This window comes from Pecten maximus, chromosome 1 (genome assembly GCF_902652985.1).
Source record: "Pecten maximus chromosome 1, xPecMax1.1, whole genome shotgun sequence".
Taxonomy (NCBI): Eukaryota; Metazoa; Mollusca; class Bivalvia; order Pectinida; family Pectinidae; genus Pecten; species Pecten maximus.
Genome location: NC_047015.1, coordinates 30,385,684 through 30,406,562, shown reverse-complemented (window position 1 = coordinate 30,406,562; position 20,879 = coordinate 30,385,684). Strand labels below are relative to the sequence as shown.

Genomic DNA, 20,879 nt, shown 5'->3' with positions numbered 1-20,879 from the left:
ACATACTTAATTACAAACATGACAGCATGTCAGTACTTGCAGTAATTTTATTTTTTGGCGACGCCAACGATGACTTTGTTTGATCTATAATATCCCACCCACCCCCACAACCATACTCCACTCACACCCATGTATATAATCACTTTACATATGATGCTTGGTTAAAGTATGGTCGTGATATGGATGTTTGTCATATTACCTGATAACACCAACTAGAAGCAAAATGACTACTTAGTGGCTGTTGATCAGTCTGGTGTACAGTGGCATTAAAATAGTACAAAATCTTTATAATTTAAGAAAGACTGATAAAACTTCATCTTCTTGACATTTAATGCCTCGTTTAAACACTTTTTACCTTATAAAGCATATACAAAGCTCAATATAACAGTTTATATTTTTACAGTAAAAGTTTTCCTACATTTGACTGTGACAGGGAACACCTGTGATTCACATGACCCAGATATAATTACTACATCACCATTATTGGTTAATAAATATTACATGCATCCATCTTTTGCATCAATTCAACATCTAGTTAAGGTGTGATAAAAAGACACGATAGCATAAATAGAAAAATCACCTTCTGTGCATTTTTATTTCGTTCCACAGACAACATGATAATATCACGGAAATTGTTCATTACCAGAAGTGTCGAGGGAGTTGTAAGTCGTGACAACCCTTAGCTTCGTACCGTAGATTCCAAAGGCATTCATAAAAAATTCAGTCAGAATATAAGAACATACGTACACTTTTTGCATAAAACATATATTACAAAGTTGAATTTGCTCAACCACTCAGCTATTGATTTACAACCTGATCAATAAGGTGTATTTCTGTGACAACTACGTGTGTATCGAATGTATATCATACAGAGTCAGTCGGGGCCTTAAAAATATACAGATCAGGGTGAGATAAGAATCATGGTATTTCAGTAATAATCAACCTTCAGTGTGACAACATACTATATCTTCAGGACAAAGTCAGTCTTTGGTGTGACAGCACACTATATCTTCAGGACAAAGTCAGTCTTTGGTGTGACAACACACTATATCTTCAGGACAAAGTCAATCTTTGGTGTGACAACACACTATATCTTCAGGACAAAGTCAGTCTTTGGTGTGACAACACACTATATCTTCAGGACAAAGTCAGTCTTTGGTGTGACAGCACACAATATCTTCAGGACAAAGTCAGTCTTTGGTGTGACATCACACAATATCTTCAGGACAAAGTCAGTCTTTGGTGTGACAATATAACACACTTGATCTTCAGGACAAAATTAGCCTCAGTGTTACAACAAACTATATATTCAGGGTTGACAAAGTCAATTGATCAAATACAACATTCAACCTTTCTCCAAACTTAACAAAACAAAAGCCAGCTTCTGTACCAAATCTAAAACTAGTACATAATTTTACTGTCCAAGCTGTGATCACAAAGCAATCAATACAGACAATAATTGTTGAGAAGTTAACATGATTTTGCTGATGAGAAATAGAATTTCTCCAGAATGTCAACAATCTTCTAAAACTTCCTTTGACTGTCACATTTTGTTTGGGGCTAATGTTTACACACAAGAGCTGAAGTACAAACATGGCAGATAATCTAGTGTAACCAGTGTGGTACCCAACATGTGAATACAAACATTTTGTCAGATGAAACGTTTCATCTTTATTAAAGCTTGCTTCAGCTGTTACATACCAGTAATATGAGGACCAGCCAGATTGAACTTGCCATTAAATCAATTGATGCATAAGTTCTTTGTTTCCAGATGTGTATTGAATTATCCTACCATAAATAAATATACACAAAACTTAACCAGGATTGACTTTATATTTTAAGTAAGAACATCCAATCTATAGGACAACATATCCACAGATACACATGGGTTAAACACAGGAATTTCTATTTTATTGACAAAGAAAACTGATAAAGTGGTAAGCAGTCTAAGAGATACCATCAGTATAAAGACGTTTTTTATCACTTTTAATATATTTTGATCCATAGATGGCACCTCGTTAGTGTTTAACCATCCATCATGTTATTACTTCTCTCAAACTTAAGACACAAACCTTCCATGGAGCTTCCTCACAGCTCGTTCTGCATCGTCCGAATACTTGTACACAAGGAAAGCAAATCCTGGCGGATTCCTGCAACCAAAACAAACACTTATTATATCATTCAGGTTCCTGTAACCAAAACACACACTTATTACATCATTCAGGTTTGAATTCTGGTAACCAAAACAAACACTTATTATATCATTCAGGTTCCATTAACCAAAACAAACACTTATTATATCATTGATCAGGTTCCATTAACCAAAACAAACACTTATTATATCATTGATCAGGTTCCATTAACCAAAACATAAACTTATTATATCATTGATCATCAGGTTCCATTAACCAAAACACACACTTATTATATCATTGATCAGGTTCCTGTTACCAAAACATACACTTTGACTTAGTATATCAGTCAATCAAACAAACCTGTTAGCTCTTACAAGGCCAGCCATAAAAATGCTTTCTTTTTATTTGGAATATTTTGGCTGATGTCAAACTAGTCAGAACAATAAAATATTTGTCCTGTAATCATTTAAGTGAATTCTTCACAATGGGAAAGGTAAGTTTGACAATCTGCCTATGATATTTTATTACAATAATATATATGTTCTATTTCGGACATGTATATTTTGTAACAGCAGTTTAGGAAATATGTGGTCGTTCTGTCAAACTTTCTCAGAATTGTCCTACCTATAGCCTTTGAAATGTTTTACCTGTGCATTGTTTTGCTAGTCATCAATGAAATCACAGAGTCAATGAAATCAAATAATTAATGAAATTACATCACTAATGAAATTACATAATTAACGAAATTACATAGTTAAGGAATCACAAAGTTCATGAAATCTCCATTTAATTAAACATAATTAAACAAGGCATCACAAGAGATACAATTAAATTCTGTTGTGTGCCAAGTATTCCTGCAGAAATATCCAGCTATAAGCCCTGGGGCCAACTTGTTTAGGTATTCTCATACTTATTATTTGATAAAAATGTGTTTAAAATTAAATGAAGTTGCTCGAGGGATGACAAAAGATTTTCTTTAAACAGTAACAGTGGCCATGTGATTGCAACCCTGAAGCACAAACTTGTTTAAGGTATATTCGATTCTCATACTTGAGTGACCAATATGAAGTTTGATCAAAATTCATTTTAAAATTAAGTGCCTTGAGGGAAAATATTTCCTTAAACAATGATAGCCTTGTCTTTGACACACTGAAACACAAACTTGTTTGAGATATTCTCAAAGTCATCTGATTACTGACAAAGTAAATATTAACATTGACCAAGCTTATCCTTGACCTTGGCACCCTGAAACATGAACTTGTTCGAGGTATTCCAATATGTATAGTTGACCAATACATAAAGATTGTTTGAAATGTATTATATAATGAAGTCTCAGGACCCTAACAAATACTTGTTAAATAGTAAGAGTGACCTTGTATTTCACTTTGGTGCCCTGAAACATAAACCTATTCAAGGTTTCCTCATACTTGACCATCATATGAAGTTTGATCAAAATCTGTTTAAAAACAAAGTAGCTAGCTGAGCCCTGACAAAAGGTGAACATACATACCCATGTACAAACAGAATGCTACCCTCCTCAACTACATCACAAGGTTATAGAAAAGTAAATACTACCAACAAACTTATATAATGTCATCTTTAAAATTTCAATTATGGAAGTTATTTACTGTATAACTGGATAAGCAAATCAGAGCAGCTAGAGATAGTGATGAACTCTGACCTGTGTACAGTGGACCTGCGATAATCCGGATGCCGATAGTCCGGAAAACTCGCAGTCAAGACGGAAATGCACGGGAACGGATTTCCGTAACGTTATTTGTACTCACCAGTCCGGAAATTCGGATTCGGATTCCGGAACCCCATTTTGGGAACGGAATGTACTTTTCAATAGTAAATTTCCCGCAATAATCCGGACGATTTTTTCACCACGAGGAGGGGAAAATGTCGGGGCAAGTCACCCATGTCGACAGCTGTACAGACTATCGCTTGACACTGTGCGTAGTCATAGCGATCGCTGCCAGGTCATAGCCCGGGTGTTTACCTGTGTTGCAATGTAGCTCTGTTTTTATAACGGTACATTGCTTTTCTTTATGACCTAAATGCTACAGTATTAAAGGATTTTAAGCACAGTATAAACTGGTCTTGCTTTTATCAACTTGAGGTACAATATCTATTATAGTTATTTTACATACGGCAACTTCAAAAGAAACACATATTGCTATTTCGTAGTTCGCAAGAATTCATGCACAAACATACAGTACGTGATACGATAATTTATAATCAATCTCAAATACATGTAATAAATTCATGATCGGTAATTAACATTATTAACATTTGAACACTAAGGGGGGTTCGGTTACATTTGTATTGGGTAAACATGGATATCGGCTTGTAACACCGTTACGTGTAACGAAATATAAAACAACTTTCACTTAACATGTTCTTTTAAAAACAAAAGTATGTTTATCTTTTAAAAAAACTGACAATTAGACGTGTTTATGAAATGGAAGTATGTCATTTAAACGTCCCGCATTGCATATAGTCAAGGGAGATAACTCTTACATGACAATTTTTTAGACCTGGTAGACGAAACTCGGCAGTCCGGAAAACTTGTAATCCGGACGGTTTGGGCTGGGAACGAAGGTGTTCGGATTATCGAGGGTCCACTGTACATTTCAGGACGAGAATCGTTTACTTTGTTATAAAAGGTTGAGTTGTAGTAAGATCAGTATCAGCACTAACTATTGTTACAGTGACATTACAGAAAATTTAAAAGAAGACAACAGCTCCAGGTCAGACTTGACCTCAATCATCGACGTTAGCCCCGAGGACCAACCTATCTAATTCCAGGATATTTAATCATCTAAGGAACAAACCAATATATACAATCAAAGTGATTTCTAATGTCAACAAGATTTCATACAAATATGATCTTATCAATGAGTGGACATACTAATAGGAAACTGTCACAGGTTAGGGGTAAATGGGACCCTAATGGAAAACTGATCGATTAGTGGTAAAAAGGGCCCTAGTGGAAAACTAACTGATCAGTGGTAAAAGGCCATGTATTATCTATATCCTGTTAATATCTATTATATACACCTTGTTAATATCATATAGCCTATGGTCAAGCCTAATGAAAATAGGTACAGTAGGCCCAATATGATGTATGGTCCAGTCTAGTGATAAATAGTTATAGTGTCCCTATATAACCTATGGTCAGGTCTAGGGATAAATAGTTATAGTGCCTATATAACCTATGGTCCAGTCTTGTGATAAATAGTTATAGTGTCCTATATAACCTATGGTCAGGTCTAGGGATAAATAGTTATAGTGCCTATATAACCTATGGTCAGGTCTAGTGATAAATAGTTATAGTGCCCTATATAACCTATGGTCCAGTCTTGTGATAAATAGTTATAGTGCCCTATAACCTATGGTCAGGTCTAGTGATAAATAGTTATAGTGCCTATATAACCTATGGTCCAGTCTTGTGATAAATAGTTATAGTGCCCTATATAACCTATGGTCCAGTCTAGTGATAAATAGTTATAGTGCCTATATAACCTATGGTCCAGTCTTGTGATAAATAGTTATAGTGCCCTATATAACCTATAGTCCAGTTTAGTGATAAATAGTTATAGTGCCCTATATAACCTATAGTCCAGTTTAGTGATAAATGGTTATAGTGCCCTATATAACCTATAGTCCAGTTTAGTGATAAATGGTTATAGTGCCTATATAACCTATGGTCAGGTCTAGTGATAAATAGTTATAGTGCCCTAGATATGGTCCAGCCATGATTTTTTGTAGGCAATGGTTTAGGAAAGAACTTTTTTGCTCATTTTGGGGGAAAATGATGAATATTAAAAGGAAATTTTCAAGATGAAATTGGGAATTTGTCTTAAGAAATATGAAATTATTGCAACTGGGAATAGGGCCCATGATCGCCCCTCAAGAAAAGCCCTGCAATTCAACACACAATAAATATCATAGCAAAACTGTAAACTTCGCCAATTTGTCTTTAAAATATTAGATAATTTCAATTGGGAATGGGGCCAATGATCGGCCCACAACACGCATTATCATGTATGTAGTAAAATTACATTGAGTTCCTGCTACATTAAATACCCACATTAATAGAGAAGGACCATTTTTATTTATGTGTTTATTATACATACTAGGTTATGACTCAATACCAAAGCAATTTCTAAAACTTTTCTTTACAATTTTATTTCTATACCTGAATATTTATTAGCTGTAAGCGCCGACTTTTTAAATGACATTTTATATACATGTGTATTGTCCCTGGTTTGTTCTATCGACTTTAAGCTAACACATCTATGACTGGTTAACTTCACCGTTACTTTTAAAAAAGTTGTATACTTACAAACAGAATTATTCGTAAATTTGGGGAAACTTTACGACTTTTTATGTAAGAAATTACTGATAACAGTATACAACATTTTGAGTAAATACGTATACTGAGCGAATACTCTAGGTGTCTTGTTCATGTACGATAACGAACCTTATCCGAGGTGGTCAACTGATAAAACATCGCTGTCACTCCATATTACCTTGCGACCCAAACATCTGTTATGTCTCCAATTACTCCAAACTCCCTTTCCAATTCATGTTTCCCCACTCGACTGCCCAAATCACCAACAAACACTCTGTATCCACCTCTACTCCTGTCCAATATCGCCATGCTGTAATATACTCTCTCCGTCAGTCACAACCACCAGCGTGTTTCGAACGCCCCCTCTGATACTCTCCTGCTATCGATCTGCGCATGCGCATGGTGATTCTTACCTGAACCTTCCGAAAGTTCAATACCAGATAGCGTATTTATTTAGAAATCATCTACAAGTTACAACTGTAAATTAATTATGTTCCTATATGTTTATGTAAGCTAGTACTAATTATATACTATCGTATATTTTATATATATGACTTACATTAATTAGTCAGTGTTTTACTAAGATAGCCATTATACAAACACACATACATTGTAATTGATCGTACGTCAAGTCGACACCAACATATGCTGTAATAGGTGACAGGATGTATGGTTTCGGTGGTAACTAAATATGTATCTCTCTGAATCTGTTTCTCGAGGTAAAGATCGTAATGTATGTCAGCCTAATAATTTTACCCGTTAAAATAACGTAACATATTGACAATAAGTAATGACTGAATTTACAGTAAGGAAGATGGCCATTAAAATTCAGATCGCCCTGGAAATACATTAAGTCTCAATCGAATTTTAAAGTGGTAGGTTAACGAGTCCCTGACTGACGACTGACGTATTTACCACAATGTACGTCTGCTCACAGCTATCTTTATATAACTTATTTTAATAACTGTAGTCATTTTAATGTATTTAATTCATTGAAGGTGTTCAGTTTAATTCAAGTGAATAAATTTCTTCAAATTCCAATTAATTAAATCAGTCATATTTAAATTATTAAATCATGAAAACTAATGAATTCAATTTAACTCTAATCACTAGAAGCATTAACATAACTCGTTCTTTTACATGTTCACTATAGTGAAATATCGAAAATTGTTCACTCTATAAAAGGGATATTTGTCAAATTAACTTTTTTCTGAAAAATGTCTTTTCTTTTTATTTGACCAATCAAAACACTGCTTACAAACGACAACGAGGAAAAATAAAAACTGACCCGGAATATTTTGCTTTAAAAATATAATAAACAGAATATCTAACATTATCTGCAGTAATACCAAATATATTTTACTCGTGTGGCTAATATGTAAGATAATATAATAAAAAGAAATAAAATAAAAAAAATTTCGCCAACTCGTAAAATATATTTGGCACTATAAGGTATCCTATATGGTATATGTTACCCTATATGCTGCACTTAAAATAATAAACAACCAGCAACAACTGTTTTAAGTATAAATGTTGAGTATTAGTTATAAGTATTCTACAGACATTAGTAGCATGTATGGCCTGAGTATCGAGCTTACACGTTACCCCTTCCAAGGCCACACCAGGACTGACTCTATCAGGGCCTAAACACATACACAGCAATTATAATGATTAAAATGACATGGATGGGATGCCAGCTAATGAGATACTGTGATAGGGGTCCAGCCGCATCAGCATAGGGACACCTGACACCCGTTGTAACTCAATTTAGCTGTCTGATACGGTACTGGTAAGGATCACCAGACTCTAGTGGTCACAGATAACACCTGACCATGTAATTGACCCTGAGGTCAATTTCTCCCTATTAACAGTATACCACAATAAAGAGGCCCATGTATAATTGTATAGAGAAATGGAACGGGATCACTATAATAGATCATGGAGATGGGAACGGACACAAATTATACTGAAAGGAGACAAATATACTGAACAGAGACAAATTATACTGAACAGAGACAAATTATACTGAAAGGAGACAAATTATACTGAAAGGAGGCAAATTATACTGAAAGAAGGCAAATCATACTGAAAGGAGGCAAACTGTACTGAAAGGAGACAAATGTCACTAAACGGAGATACAATCATTATACTAAACGGAGACAAATTATACTGAACTGACACAAAGTATACTGAACGCAAATACATTCATTATACTGAACAGAGACAATTTATACAGAACGGAGATACAGTCATTATACTGAACGAAGACAAATTATACTAAAAGGAGGCAAATTATACTGAAAGGAGACAAACTATAATGAGACGGAGACAAACTATACTGAACAGAGACAAAAACTGGGACAAATTATACCGAATGGAGGCAAGCTATACAGAACGGAGACAAATAATACTGAGCGGATACAGGAGCGGAGACAAATTATACTGAGCGGATACAGGAACGGACACAAATTATACTGAGCGGATACAAATTATACTGAACGGACACGAATCGTATTTAACGAAGACAAATTATACAGAGCGAAGACAGGAACGGAGACAAAATACACTGAACGGAGACAGATTGTAGTAAACGGAGACAAATCAAACTGAACGGAGACAGGAACGGAGACAAATTACAATGAACGGACACGAACTATACTGAGCGGAGACAGGAACGGAGACAAATTATACTGAGCGGAGACAGGAACGGAGACAAATTATACTGAGTGGAGACAGGAACGGAGACAAATTATACTGAGCGGAGACAGGAACGGAGACAAATTATACTGAGCAGAAACAGGAACGGAGACAGATAATACTGGGCGGAGACAGGAACGGAGACAAATTATACTGAGCGGAAACAGGAACGGAGACAAATTATACTGAGCGGAAACAGGAACGGGACAAATTACAATGAACGGACACAAACTATACTGAGCGGAGACAGGAACGGAGACAAATAATACTGAGCGGAGACAGGAACGGAGACAAATTATACTGAGCAGAAACAGGCACGGAGACAGATAATACTGAGCGGAGACAGGAACGGAGACAAATTATACTGAGCGGAAACAGGAACGGTGACAAATTATACTGAGCGGACACAGGAACGGAGACAAAATCATACTGAACGGATATAGATCATACTGAACGGACACGAACTATACCGAACGGCGAAAAAATCATACTGAACGGATACAAATCATTCTGATTGGAGATAAATTACACTGAACGGACACGAACTATACTGAACGGAGACAAATTATACTGAGCGGAGACAAATCATACTGAACGGATACAAATCATACTGAACGGAGACAAATGGTACTACACAGAGAGAGGAACGGACACAAATTCATACTGAACGGATATAAATCATACTGAACTGACACGAACTATATACTGAACGGACACGAACTATACTGAACGGAGACAAATTATACTGAGCGGATACAGGAACGGAGACAAATCTTTCTGAACGGATACAAATCATACTGAACGGATACAACTCATTCTGAACGGAGACAAATGGTACTGAGCGGAGACAAATGGTACTGCACAGAGAGAGGAACGGACACAAATTATACCAAACGGATACAAATTAAATTGAACGGATACAAATTATACTGAAAGAAGACAAATTATACTAAACGGATATAAACTATACTGAATGGAGACAAATTACACTGGACGAAGACAAATCATGATGAACGGAGACAAATCATACTAAACGGAGACAAATTATACGGAGCGGAGACAAACTATACTGAACGAAGACAGGAGCGGGCACAAGTTATACTGAACGGATACAAATTATATTGAACGGATACAAATTATACTAAATGGATATAAATTATGCTGAACGGAGACAGGAACAAAGACAAATTATACTGAATGGATACAAACTATACCGAACGGAGACAAATTACAATGAGCGGAGACAGGAATGGAGACAAATCAAACTTAACGGAGACAGGGACGGACCCGAATCATACTGAACGGACACGAACCATACTAAACGGAGACAAACTATACCGAACGGAGACAACTTATACTGAACGAAGACAGGAACGGGCACAAGTTATACTAAACGGATACCAATTATATTGAACGGATACAAATCATACTGAGTGGAGACAAATTACACTGAGTGGATCATACTGAGTGGAGACAAATTACACCGAGCGAAGACAAATTATACCGAGTGGAGACAAATTATACTGAGTCGAGACTTACACTGAACGGAGACAAATTATTGTGTACTAATTACCGCTGCTTACGGTACTTCACTATCTCCGTTATGAAGCGAAGATAGTCTGTTTTGCTGCATACTTTGCTATTTTTTGTTAGGTCCTCTATAGAAAAAAAACCCATCTCTTTCTATGTGACTGACTCGACATGCCTGATATTTAAACACAGGTACAAATTAAAAATGTATTATCATACTTTGTTTTCAAGTACAACTCAGCGATGCGATTCTTTAAATAATGTTTCATAAATATGAATAAAAGTTTGTCACTTAAACAAAGAAGTGTTCTAGATGTAGGAATCATACTATATAACACGTTTTGGAAACTATTTCCACAGCTTAAAATATCGAAAGGCTTTCATAATTAATCTACTGGACTCTTGCGTGAAATTTGTAGACCAAGCCTATTTAGTAATCGCAAATATACGATTGCTTACCAATGGCGGCCGAAACCATGAAGTATTAAACTAGGATGCACACAACTCTATTGTTGAGATAAGCCTTGGAAACAGTATATGGACGTACAGATATACGGAATATAACACCTCAACTGACTTAATTACCATGTCCCCAGGATTATCTGATACTTTCCGGTTTAGTTACTCACGGGAATGAGGAAGTTTCACACGGCTCTCAATGTCAACATCCGCGAAGTCGGTTTTACTTTTTCGCTGTATCAGATATTCATGGTAGCCGTTATGGTCTCTAATTGGCCAGTATTTTTAAAACTATACTTTGGAATTTTATAAAATGACATCAGATATCTACTGTTTTGTAGAAGTGATATCAAGATATTGGTTAGTACATGGTAGTGTGGATAAGAGATACCGTTGATTATGGTAGATCACACGAATGTAAGGGTTACAAGGTTTGCTGACGAGTTCTTTTTTAATATCAGTTGGTAAAGTTGATTGGTCATTGCGCATATGATTCATCACACTGACAACAGCTGTAATTGTCATATGTGTCAAACTACATTGTTTTATAAAATTCATTTCCGCTGACATTATTTGGTATAACGACAGCTCTGTACAAAGGTCGGGAACATTTGCAACCGACAGTTATCTCAACTTCAGCGAATATCAATAAATGGTATTTCAGCTGTGATTTTGTCGATTTTCATGTTTAAGTTGTGTTGTAACTAAGTTCATGAAAAATGACGGTCTACAGAATTGCAGAATACATTGTCTCAATTACCGTGATAAATAAATAAGGCATTTATTTGTGAACATTAATTGTGGTTGGCTTATGTCTTTATTACAATCGCTGTGCTTGTTCTAACTCGTCGTGTCACTAAATTCCTGATCGTGACTTTCTGTAACAGTAAGGTTATAGAGTGGTTATTTGTGACAAGTTAGTGGTATATATTTACTGGAGATTCCAGGATTGTTACCCGGTAACAGCTGGCAAGTGATGACAGTTCGATGCTCGTCTCCGATCAATGTGCTGTCTCCACACAAACATCTGGTCCCGATTTCATTAACCTCCCCAACTTATAAAAACTGTCCGGAGGAAATCATCATTGGATTGAAGGGGAACATATTAGTTAAAGATTTGCTGAAATTTTTTAGTTTTTGGGGAAAGTTTCTCTATAAAAACAAGAGGCCCATGGGGCCTGTTTCGCTCACCTGTTTGGATTAGACCAAATGTCAAAATAATGTTCATGTTCATGCTCAATTCGTTTTATTTGTCAATCTCAAACAATGCTATATATGGTTATGGTGTGGAGATCCCAACTGCTTTAAAGAAATAACGAAGTCAAGACTTTCTAAGGGTCTGAAAGACCTCAAGAATTGTTTTTAGAACATCCATTCATAACTTTATTACTAGTAGGGATTTAAAAGAATTACCTCTATTAATTTCCCCTATGGATGTTTCTGACCAAATTGGGTTCAAATCCATTCATAACTTTATGACTAGTAGCAATTTGAAGGAATGACCTCTATTTCCCCTATGGGGCCCCTCAGGGGTCAGAGTCACCATTTATGCAAAATCTGTTTCCCTTCCCCCAAGGATGTTTCTGACCAAATTGGGTTCAAATCCATTCATAACTTTATGACAAGTAGCGATTTAAAGGAATTACCTCTATTTCCCCTATTGGGCCCCGTCCCATTGGCCCCTCGGGGCTCAGAGTCACCATTTATGCAAAATCTGTTCCCCTTCCTCCAAGGATGTTTCAGACCAAATTGGGTTCAAATCCATTCATAACTTTATGACAAGTAGCGATTTAAAGGAATTACCGCTATTTCCCCTATTGGGCCCCGCCCCTTTGGCCCCTTTGGGGTCAGAGCCACCATTTATGCAAGATCTGTTCCCCTTCCCCCAAGGATGTTCCTGACTAAATTGGGTTCAAATCCATCCATAACTTTATGACAAGTAGCGATTTAAAAGAATTACCTCTATTTCCCCTATTGGGCCCCACCCCTTTGGCCCCTCGGGGGTCAGAGTCACCATTTATGCAAAATCTGTTCCCCTTCCCCCAAGGAATTTTCTGACCAAATTGGGTTCAAATCCATTCATAACTTAATAACTAGTAGCGATTTAAATGAATTACCTCCATTTCCCATATTGGGCCATGCCCCTTTGGCCCCTCAGGGGTCAGGGCCACCATTTATGCAAAATCTGTTCCCCTTCCCCCAAGGATGTTCCTGACTAAATTGGGTTCAAATCCATTCATAACTTTATGACAAGTAGCGATTTAAAAGAATAACCTCTATTTCCCCTATTGGGCCCTGCCCCTTTGGCCCCTCGGGGGTCAGAGTCACCATTTATGCAAAATCTGTTCCCCTTCCCCCAAGGAAGTTTCTGACCAAATTGGGTTCAAATCCATTCATAACTTAATAACTAGTAGCGATTTAAAGGAATTACCTCTATTTCCCCTATTGGGCCCTGTCCCTTTGGCCCCTCGGGGCTCAGAGTCACCATTTATGCAAAATCTGTTCCCCTTCCTCCAAGGATGTTTCAGACCAAATTGGGTTCAAATCAATTCATAACTTTATGACAAGTAGCGATTTAAAGGAATTACCTCTATTTCCCCTATTGGGCCCCATCCCTTTGGCCCCTCGGGGCTCAGAGTCACCATTTATGCAAAATCTGTTCCCCTTCCTCCAAGGATGTTTCAGACCAAATTGGGATCAAATCCATTCATAACTTTATGACAAGTAGCGATTTAAAGGAATTACCTCTACTTCCCCTATTGGGCCCCGTCCCTTTGGCCCCTCGGGGCTCAGAGTGACCATTTATGCAAAATCTGTTCCCCTTCCTCCAAGGATGTTTCAGACCAAATTGGGTTCAAATCCATTCATAACTTTATGACAAGTAGCGATTTAAAGGAATTACCTCTATTTCCCCTATTGGGCCCCGCCCCATTGGCCCTTTGGGGGTCAGAGTGACCATTTATGCAAAATCCGTTCCCCTTCCTCCAAGGATGTTTCTGACCAAATTGGGATCAAATCCATTCATAACTTTATGACTAGTAGCGATTTAAATGCATTACCTCTATTTCCCCTATTGGGCCCTGTCCCTTTGGCCCCTCGGGGCTCAGAGTCACCATTTATGCAAAATCTGTTCCCCTTCTGCCAAGGATGTTTCTGGCCAAATTTGGTCAAAATCCAGTAAGAACTTTGTGACCAGTAGCGATTTGAAGCAAATGTTGACGGACGACGGACAGACGACGGATGCTGCGCCATGACATAAGCTCACCGGACCTTCGGTCCAGGTGAGCTAAAAATGCTTTAATTCATGAAATGAAATTGACTTTTGGCGCAACCCCTTAGGGATGATACCACACAAATGTGAGTGATATCCATTGCCTAGTTTCAGAAAAGAAGTTGTTTAAACCAATTGACCCCTTTTGACCCCGCCCTCTGCTCCCAGGAGGTCAGTTCCTTTCTTTATAAAATTTTGAATCCTTACCCAAAAGAATGCTACCAGTCAAATATGAGCTGTTTCAGAGAAGTTGTTCATATCAATTTAGCCAAATTGACCCCTTTTGGCCCCACCCCTCAGCCCCCTTGGGGTCAGCCTCACCATTTGTACAATTTTGAATTCCCACCCCATGACCATGCTACCATACAAATGTGAGTGATATCCATTGATTAGTTTCAGAGAAGTTGTTTATATCAATTTAACCAAATTGACCCCTTTTGGCCCCGTCCCTCAGCCCTAAGGGGTGGGCCCCATCATTTGTTCAATTTTGAATCCTTAACCCAAGGGAATGCTACCAGTCAAATATTAGAGATATCCATTGCTTAGTTTTAGAGAAAAAGTTGTTTATGTCAAATCTGCCAAAATGACCCCTTTTGGCCCCGCCTCTCAGCCCCAAGGGAGGACGACCCCACTATTTGTACAATTTTGAATCCCAACCCCAAAGGGATGCTCACAGTCAAATATGAGCAATATCAATTGCTTGGTTTCAGAAGAGAAGTTGTTCATATCAATTTAGCCAAATTGACCTCTCTTGGCCCCACCCCTCAGGCCCCCTTGGGGTCAGCCTCACCATTTGTACAATTTTGAATCCCCACCTCATAGTGATGCTCACAGTCAAATATGAGCAATATCAATTGCTTGGTTTTTAGAAGAGAAGTTGTTCATATCAATTTAGCCAAATTGACCCCTCTTAGCCCCACCCCTCAGGCCCCCTTGGGGTCAGGCTCACCATTTGCACAATTTTGAATCCCCACCCAATAGTGATGGTACCAGGCAAATATGAGCAATATCCATTGCTCAGTTTCAGAGAAGAAGTCGTTTATATCAATATAGCCCAATTGACCACATTTAGCCCCGCCCCTCAGGCCCCAGCCCCATCATTTGTACAATTTTGAATTCCCACCCCATAGTGATGCTACCAGGCAAATATGAGCGATATCCATTGCTTGGTTTCAGAGAAGAAGTCGTTAATATCAATAAAGGTATATTGACCCATTTTGGCCCCGCCCCTCCGGCCCCCAGGGGGTCAGCCCCACCATTTGTACAATTTTGAATCCTCACCCCATAGTGATGCTTCTGACAAAATTTGGTCAAATTCTGATCAGTGGTTATGAAGAAGAAGTCAATTGTTGACGGACGGACGGACGACAGACGACGGACGGACGGACGGACGGACAACGGACGCAACGGTATGGCATAAGCTCACCTTGGTCCTTCGGACCAGGTGAGCTCACAAGAGGCCCATGGGGCCTGTATCGCTCACCTGGTTGGATGTGACCAAAAGTCAAAATAGTGTTCATGTTAAAATCGTCTTATTTGTCAACCTCAAACAATGCTTTATATGCTTAAAGTGTGGGGATCCCAACTGCTTTAAAGAAATAACAAAGTCCAGACTCTCTAAGTTTCAAACATGCATTCATAACTCTATGATTAATAGCGATTTAAAGTAATTACCTTTATTTCCCCTATGGGGCCCCAAAACTTTGGGCAAAGTCATCACTAAATGCAAAATCTGTTTCGCTTTCCTCAAGGATGTTTCTGACCAAATTGGGTTCAAATCCATTCATAACTTAAAGACTAGTAGCAATTTCAATTAATTACCTCTATTTCTCCTATTGGGCCCCGCCGCTTTGGCCCCTCGGTGTCAGAGTCACCATTTATGCAAAGTCTGTTCCCCTTCCCCAATTATGTTTCTGACCAAATTAAGTTCAAATCGATAAATAACTTCATGAGAAGTAGCGATTTAGAGGAATTACCTCTATTTCCCCTATTGGGCCCCACTCCTTTGGCCCCTCGGGGGTCAGAGTTACCATTTATGCAATATCTGTTCCCCTTCCCCCAAGGATGTTTCCGACTAAATTTGGGTTCAAATCCATTCATAACTCTATGACTAGTAGCGATTTAAAGGAATTACCTCTATTTCCGCTATTGGGCCCCCCCCCCCCCCTTTGACTCCTTGGGGGTAAGAGACACAATTTATGCAAAATCTGTTCCCCTTCCGCCAAGGAAGTTTCTGACCAAATTGAGTTCAAATCCATTCATAACTTTATGACTAGTAGCGATTTAAAGGAATTGCCTCTATTTCCCCTATTGGGCCACGCCTCTCCAGCCCCTTAGGGGTCAGAGTCACCATTAATGTAAAATCTGATCCCCTTCTGCCAAGGATGTTTCTGACTAAATTAAGTTCAAATCCATTCATAACTTTATGACTAGTAGCGATTTAAAGGAATTGCCTCTATTTCCCCTATTGGGCCATGCCTCTCCGGCCCCTTAGGGGTCAGAGTCACCATATATGCAAAATCTGGTCCCCTTCTGCCAAGGATGTTTCTGACCAAATTTGGTCAAAATCCAATAAGAACATTTGACTAGTAGCGATTTAAAGGCATTACCTCCATTTCCCCTATTGGGCCTTCGGGGTCGGAGTCACCATTTATGCAATATCTGTTCCCCTTCCCCCAAGGATTTTTCTGATCAAATTGGGTTCAAATCCATTCATAACATTATGACTAGTAGCAATTTAAAAGCATTACCTCTATTTCCCCTATTGGGGCCCCGCCCCTTTGGCTCCTCTGGGGTCAGAGTCACCATTGATGCAATATCTGTTCCCCTTCCCCCAAGGATGTTCCTGACTAAATTGGGTTCAAATCAATTCATAACTTTATGACAAGTAGCGATTTAAAGGCATTACCTCTATTTCCCCTATTGGGCCCCGCCCCATTGGCCCTTTGGGGGTCAGAGTGACCATTTATGCAAAATCCGTTCCCCTTCCTCCAAGGATGTTTCTGACCAAATTGGGATCAAATCCATTCATAACTTTATGACTAGTAGCGATTTAAAGGCATTACCTCTATTTCCCCTATGTGGGCCCCGCCCCTTTGGCTCCTCTGGGGTCAGAGTCACCATTGATGCAATATCTGTTCCCCTTCCCCCAAGGATGTTCCTGACTAAATTGGGTTCAAATCAATTCATAACTTTATGACAAGTAGCGATTTAAAGGCATTACCTCTATTTCCCCTATTGGGCCCCGCCCCATTGGCCCTTTGGGGGTCAGAGTGACCATTTATGCAAAATCCGTTCCCCTTCCTCCAAGGATGTTTCTGACCAAATTGGGATCAAATCCATTCATAACTTTATGACTAGTAGCGATTTAAAGGCATTACCTCTATTTCCCCTATTGGGCCCCGTCCCATTGGCCCCTCGGGGGTCAGAGTCACCATTTATGCAAAATCTGATCCCCTTTCTCCAAGAATGTTTCTGACCAAATTAAGTTCGAATCCATTCATAACTTTATGACTAGTAGCGATTTAAAGGCATTACCTCCATTTCCCCTATTGGGCCCAGCCCATTTGGCCCCTCAGGGGTCAGAGTGACCATTTATGCAATATCTGTTCCCCTTCCCCCAAGGATGTTTCTGACTAAATTGGGTTCAAATCCATTCATACCTTTATGACTAGTAGCGATTTAAATGAATTACCTCTATTTTCCCCTATTTGGCCCTGCCACTTAGGCCCCTCAGGGGTCAGAGTCACAATTTATGCAAAATCTGTTCCCCTTCCTCAAAGGATGTTTTTCACTAAATTGGGTTCAAATCCATTCATAACTTTGTGACTAGTAGCGATTTAAAGGAATTGCCTCTATTTTCCCCTATTGGGCCCAGCCCATTTGGCCCCTCAGGGGTCAGAGTGACCATTTATGCAATATCTGTTCCCCTTCCCCCAAGGATGTTTCTGACTAAATTGGGTTCAAATCCATTCATAACTTTATGACTAGTAGCGATTTAAAGGAATTGCCTCTATTTTCCCCTATTGGGCCCAGCCCATTTGGCCCCTCAGGGGTCAGAGTGACCATTTATGCAAAATCTGTTCCCCTTCCCCCAAGGATTTTCACTAAATTGGGTTCAAATCCATTCATAACTTTATGACTAGTAGCGATTTAAAGGAATTGCCTCTATTTCCCCTATTGGGCCATGCCTCTCCGGCCCCTTAGGGGTCAGAGTCACCATATATGCAAAATCTGGTCCCCTTCTGCCAAGGATGTTTCTGACCAAATTTGGTCAAAATCCAATAAGAACATTTGACTAGTAGCGATTTAAAGGCATTACCTCCATTTCCCCTATTGGGCCTTCGGGGTCGGAGTCACCATTTATGCAATATCTGTTCCCCTTCCCCCAAGGATTTTTCTGATCAAATTGGGTTCAAATCCATTCATAACATTATGACTAGTAGCAATTTAAAGGCATTACCTCTATTTCCCCTATTGGGGCCCCGCCCCTTTGGCTCCTCTGGGGTCAGAGTCGCCATTTATGCAATATCTGTTCCCCTTCCCCCAAGGATGTTGCTGACTAAATTGGGTTCAAATCCATTCATAACTTTATGACAAGTAGCGATTTAAAGGAATTACCTCTATTTGTCATATTGGGCCCCGCCCCTTTGGCCCCTTGGGGGTCAGAGTCACCATTTATGCAAAATCCGTTCCCCTTCCTCCAAGGATGTTTCTGACCAAATTGGGATCAAATCCATTCATAACTTTATGACTAGTAGCGATTTAAAGGCATTACCTCTATTTCCCCTATTGGGCCCCGTCCCATTGGCCCCTCAGGGGTCAGTCACCATTTATGCAAAATCTGATCCCCTTCCCCCAAGGATGTTTCTCACCAAATTAAGTTCGAATCCATTCATAACTTTATGACTAGTAGCGATTTAAAGGCATTACCTCCATTTCCCCTATTGGGCCCAGCCCATTTGGCCCCTCAGGGGTCAGAGTGACCATTTATGCAATATCTGTTCCCCTTCCCCCAAGGATGTTTCTGACTAAATTGGGTTCAAATCCATTCATACCTTTATGACTAGTAGCGATTTAAATGAATTACCTCTATTTTCCCCTATTTGGCCCTGCCACTTAGGCCCCTCAGGGGTCAGAGTCACAATTTATGCAAAATCTGTTCCCCTTCCCCAAAGGATGTTTTTCACTAAATTGGGTTCAAATCCATTCATAACTTTGTGACTAGTAGCGATTTAAAGGAATTGCCTCTATTTTCCCCTATTGGGCCCAGCCCATTTGGCCCCTCAGGGGTCAGAGTGACCATTTATGCAATATCTGTTCCCCTTCCCCCAAGGATGTTTCTGACTAAATTGGGTTCAAATCCATTCATAACTTTATGACTAGTAGCGATTTAAAGGAATTGCCTCTATTTTCCCCTATTGGGCCCAGCCCATTTGGCCCCTCAGGGGTCAGAGTGACCATTTATGCAAAATCTGTTCCCCTTCCCCCAAGGATTTTCACTAAATTGGGTTCAAATCCATTCATAACTTTATGACTAGTAGCGATTTAAAGGAATTGCCTCTATTTCCCCTATTGGGCCATGCCTCTCCGGCCCCTTAGGGGTCAGAGTCACCATATATGCAAAATCTGGTCCCCTTCTGCCAAGTATGTTTCTGACCAAATTTGGTCAAAATCCAATAAGAACATTTGACTAGTAGCGATTTAAAGGCATTACCTCCATTTCCCCTATTGGGCCTTCGGGGTCGGAGTCACCATTTATGCAATATCTGTTCCCCTTCCCCCAAGGATTTTTCTGATCAAATTGGGTTCAAATCCATTCATAACATTATGACTAGTAGCAATTTAAAAGCATAACCTCTATTTCCCCTATTGGGGCCCCGCCCCTTTGGCTCCTCTGGGGTCAGAGTCACCATTGATGCAATATCTGTTCCCCTTCCCCCAAGGATGTTCCTGACTAAATTGGGTTCAAATCAATTCATAACTTTATGACAAGTAGCGATTTAAAGGCATTACCTCTATTTCCCCTATTGGGCCCCGCCCCATTGGCCCTTTGGGGGTCAGAGTGACCATTTATGCAAAATCCGTTCCCCTTCCTCCAAGGATGTTTCTGACCAAATTGGGATCAAATCCATTCATAACTTTATGACTAGTAGCGATTTAAAGGCATTACCTCTATTTCCCCTATTGGGCCCCGTCCCATTGGCCCCTCGGGGGTCAGAGTCACCATTTATGCAAAATCTGATCCCCTTTCTCCAAGAATGTTTCTGACCAAATTAAGTTCGAATCCATTCATAACTTTATGACTAGTAGCGATTTAAAGGCATTACCTCCATTTCCCCTATTGGGCCCAGCCCATTTGGCCCTTCAGGGGTCAGAGTGACCATTTATGCAATATCTGTTCCCCTTCCCCCAAGGATGTTTCTGA

General features: G+C 39.2%; 1 protein-coding gene across 2 annotated transcripts in view; it reads right to left on the bottom strand.

Moving 5' to 3' along the window:
* LOC117329861 (serine/arginine-rich splicing factor 7-like) overlaps positions 1-6,872 on the bottom strand; it is a 52,390-nt gene extending 45,518 nt beyond the window's left edge. For both annotated transcript variants that reach the window (XM_033888061.1, XM_033888052.1), the window contains exons 1-2: positions 6,674-6,872; positions 2,073-2,150 (exon numbers count right to left, since the gene is read on the bottom strand). In XM_033888061.1, the coding sequence (XP_033743952.1) occupies positions 2,073-2,150; positions 6,674-6,804 (209 nt within the window). In that variant the 5' untranslated portion in view covers positions 6,805-6,872. The remainder of the gene's footprint in view (positions 1-2,072; positions 2,151-6,673) is intronic.
* Between the last annotated feature and the right edge of the window lie 14,007 nt (positions 6,873-20,879).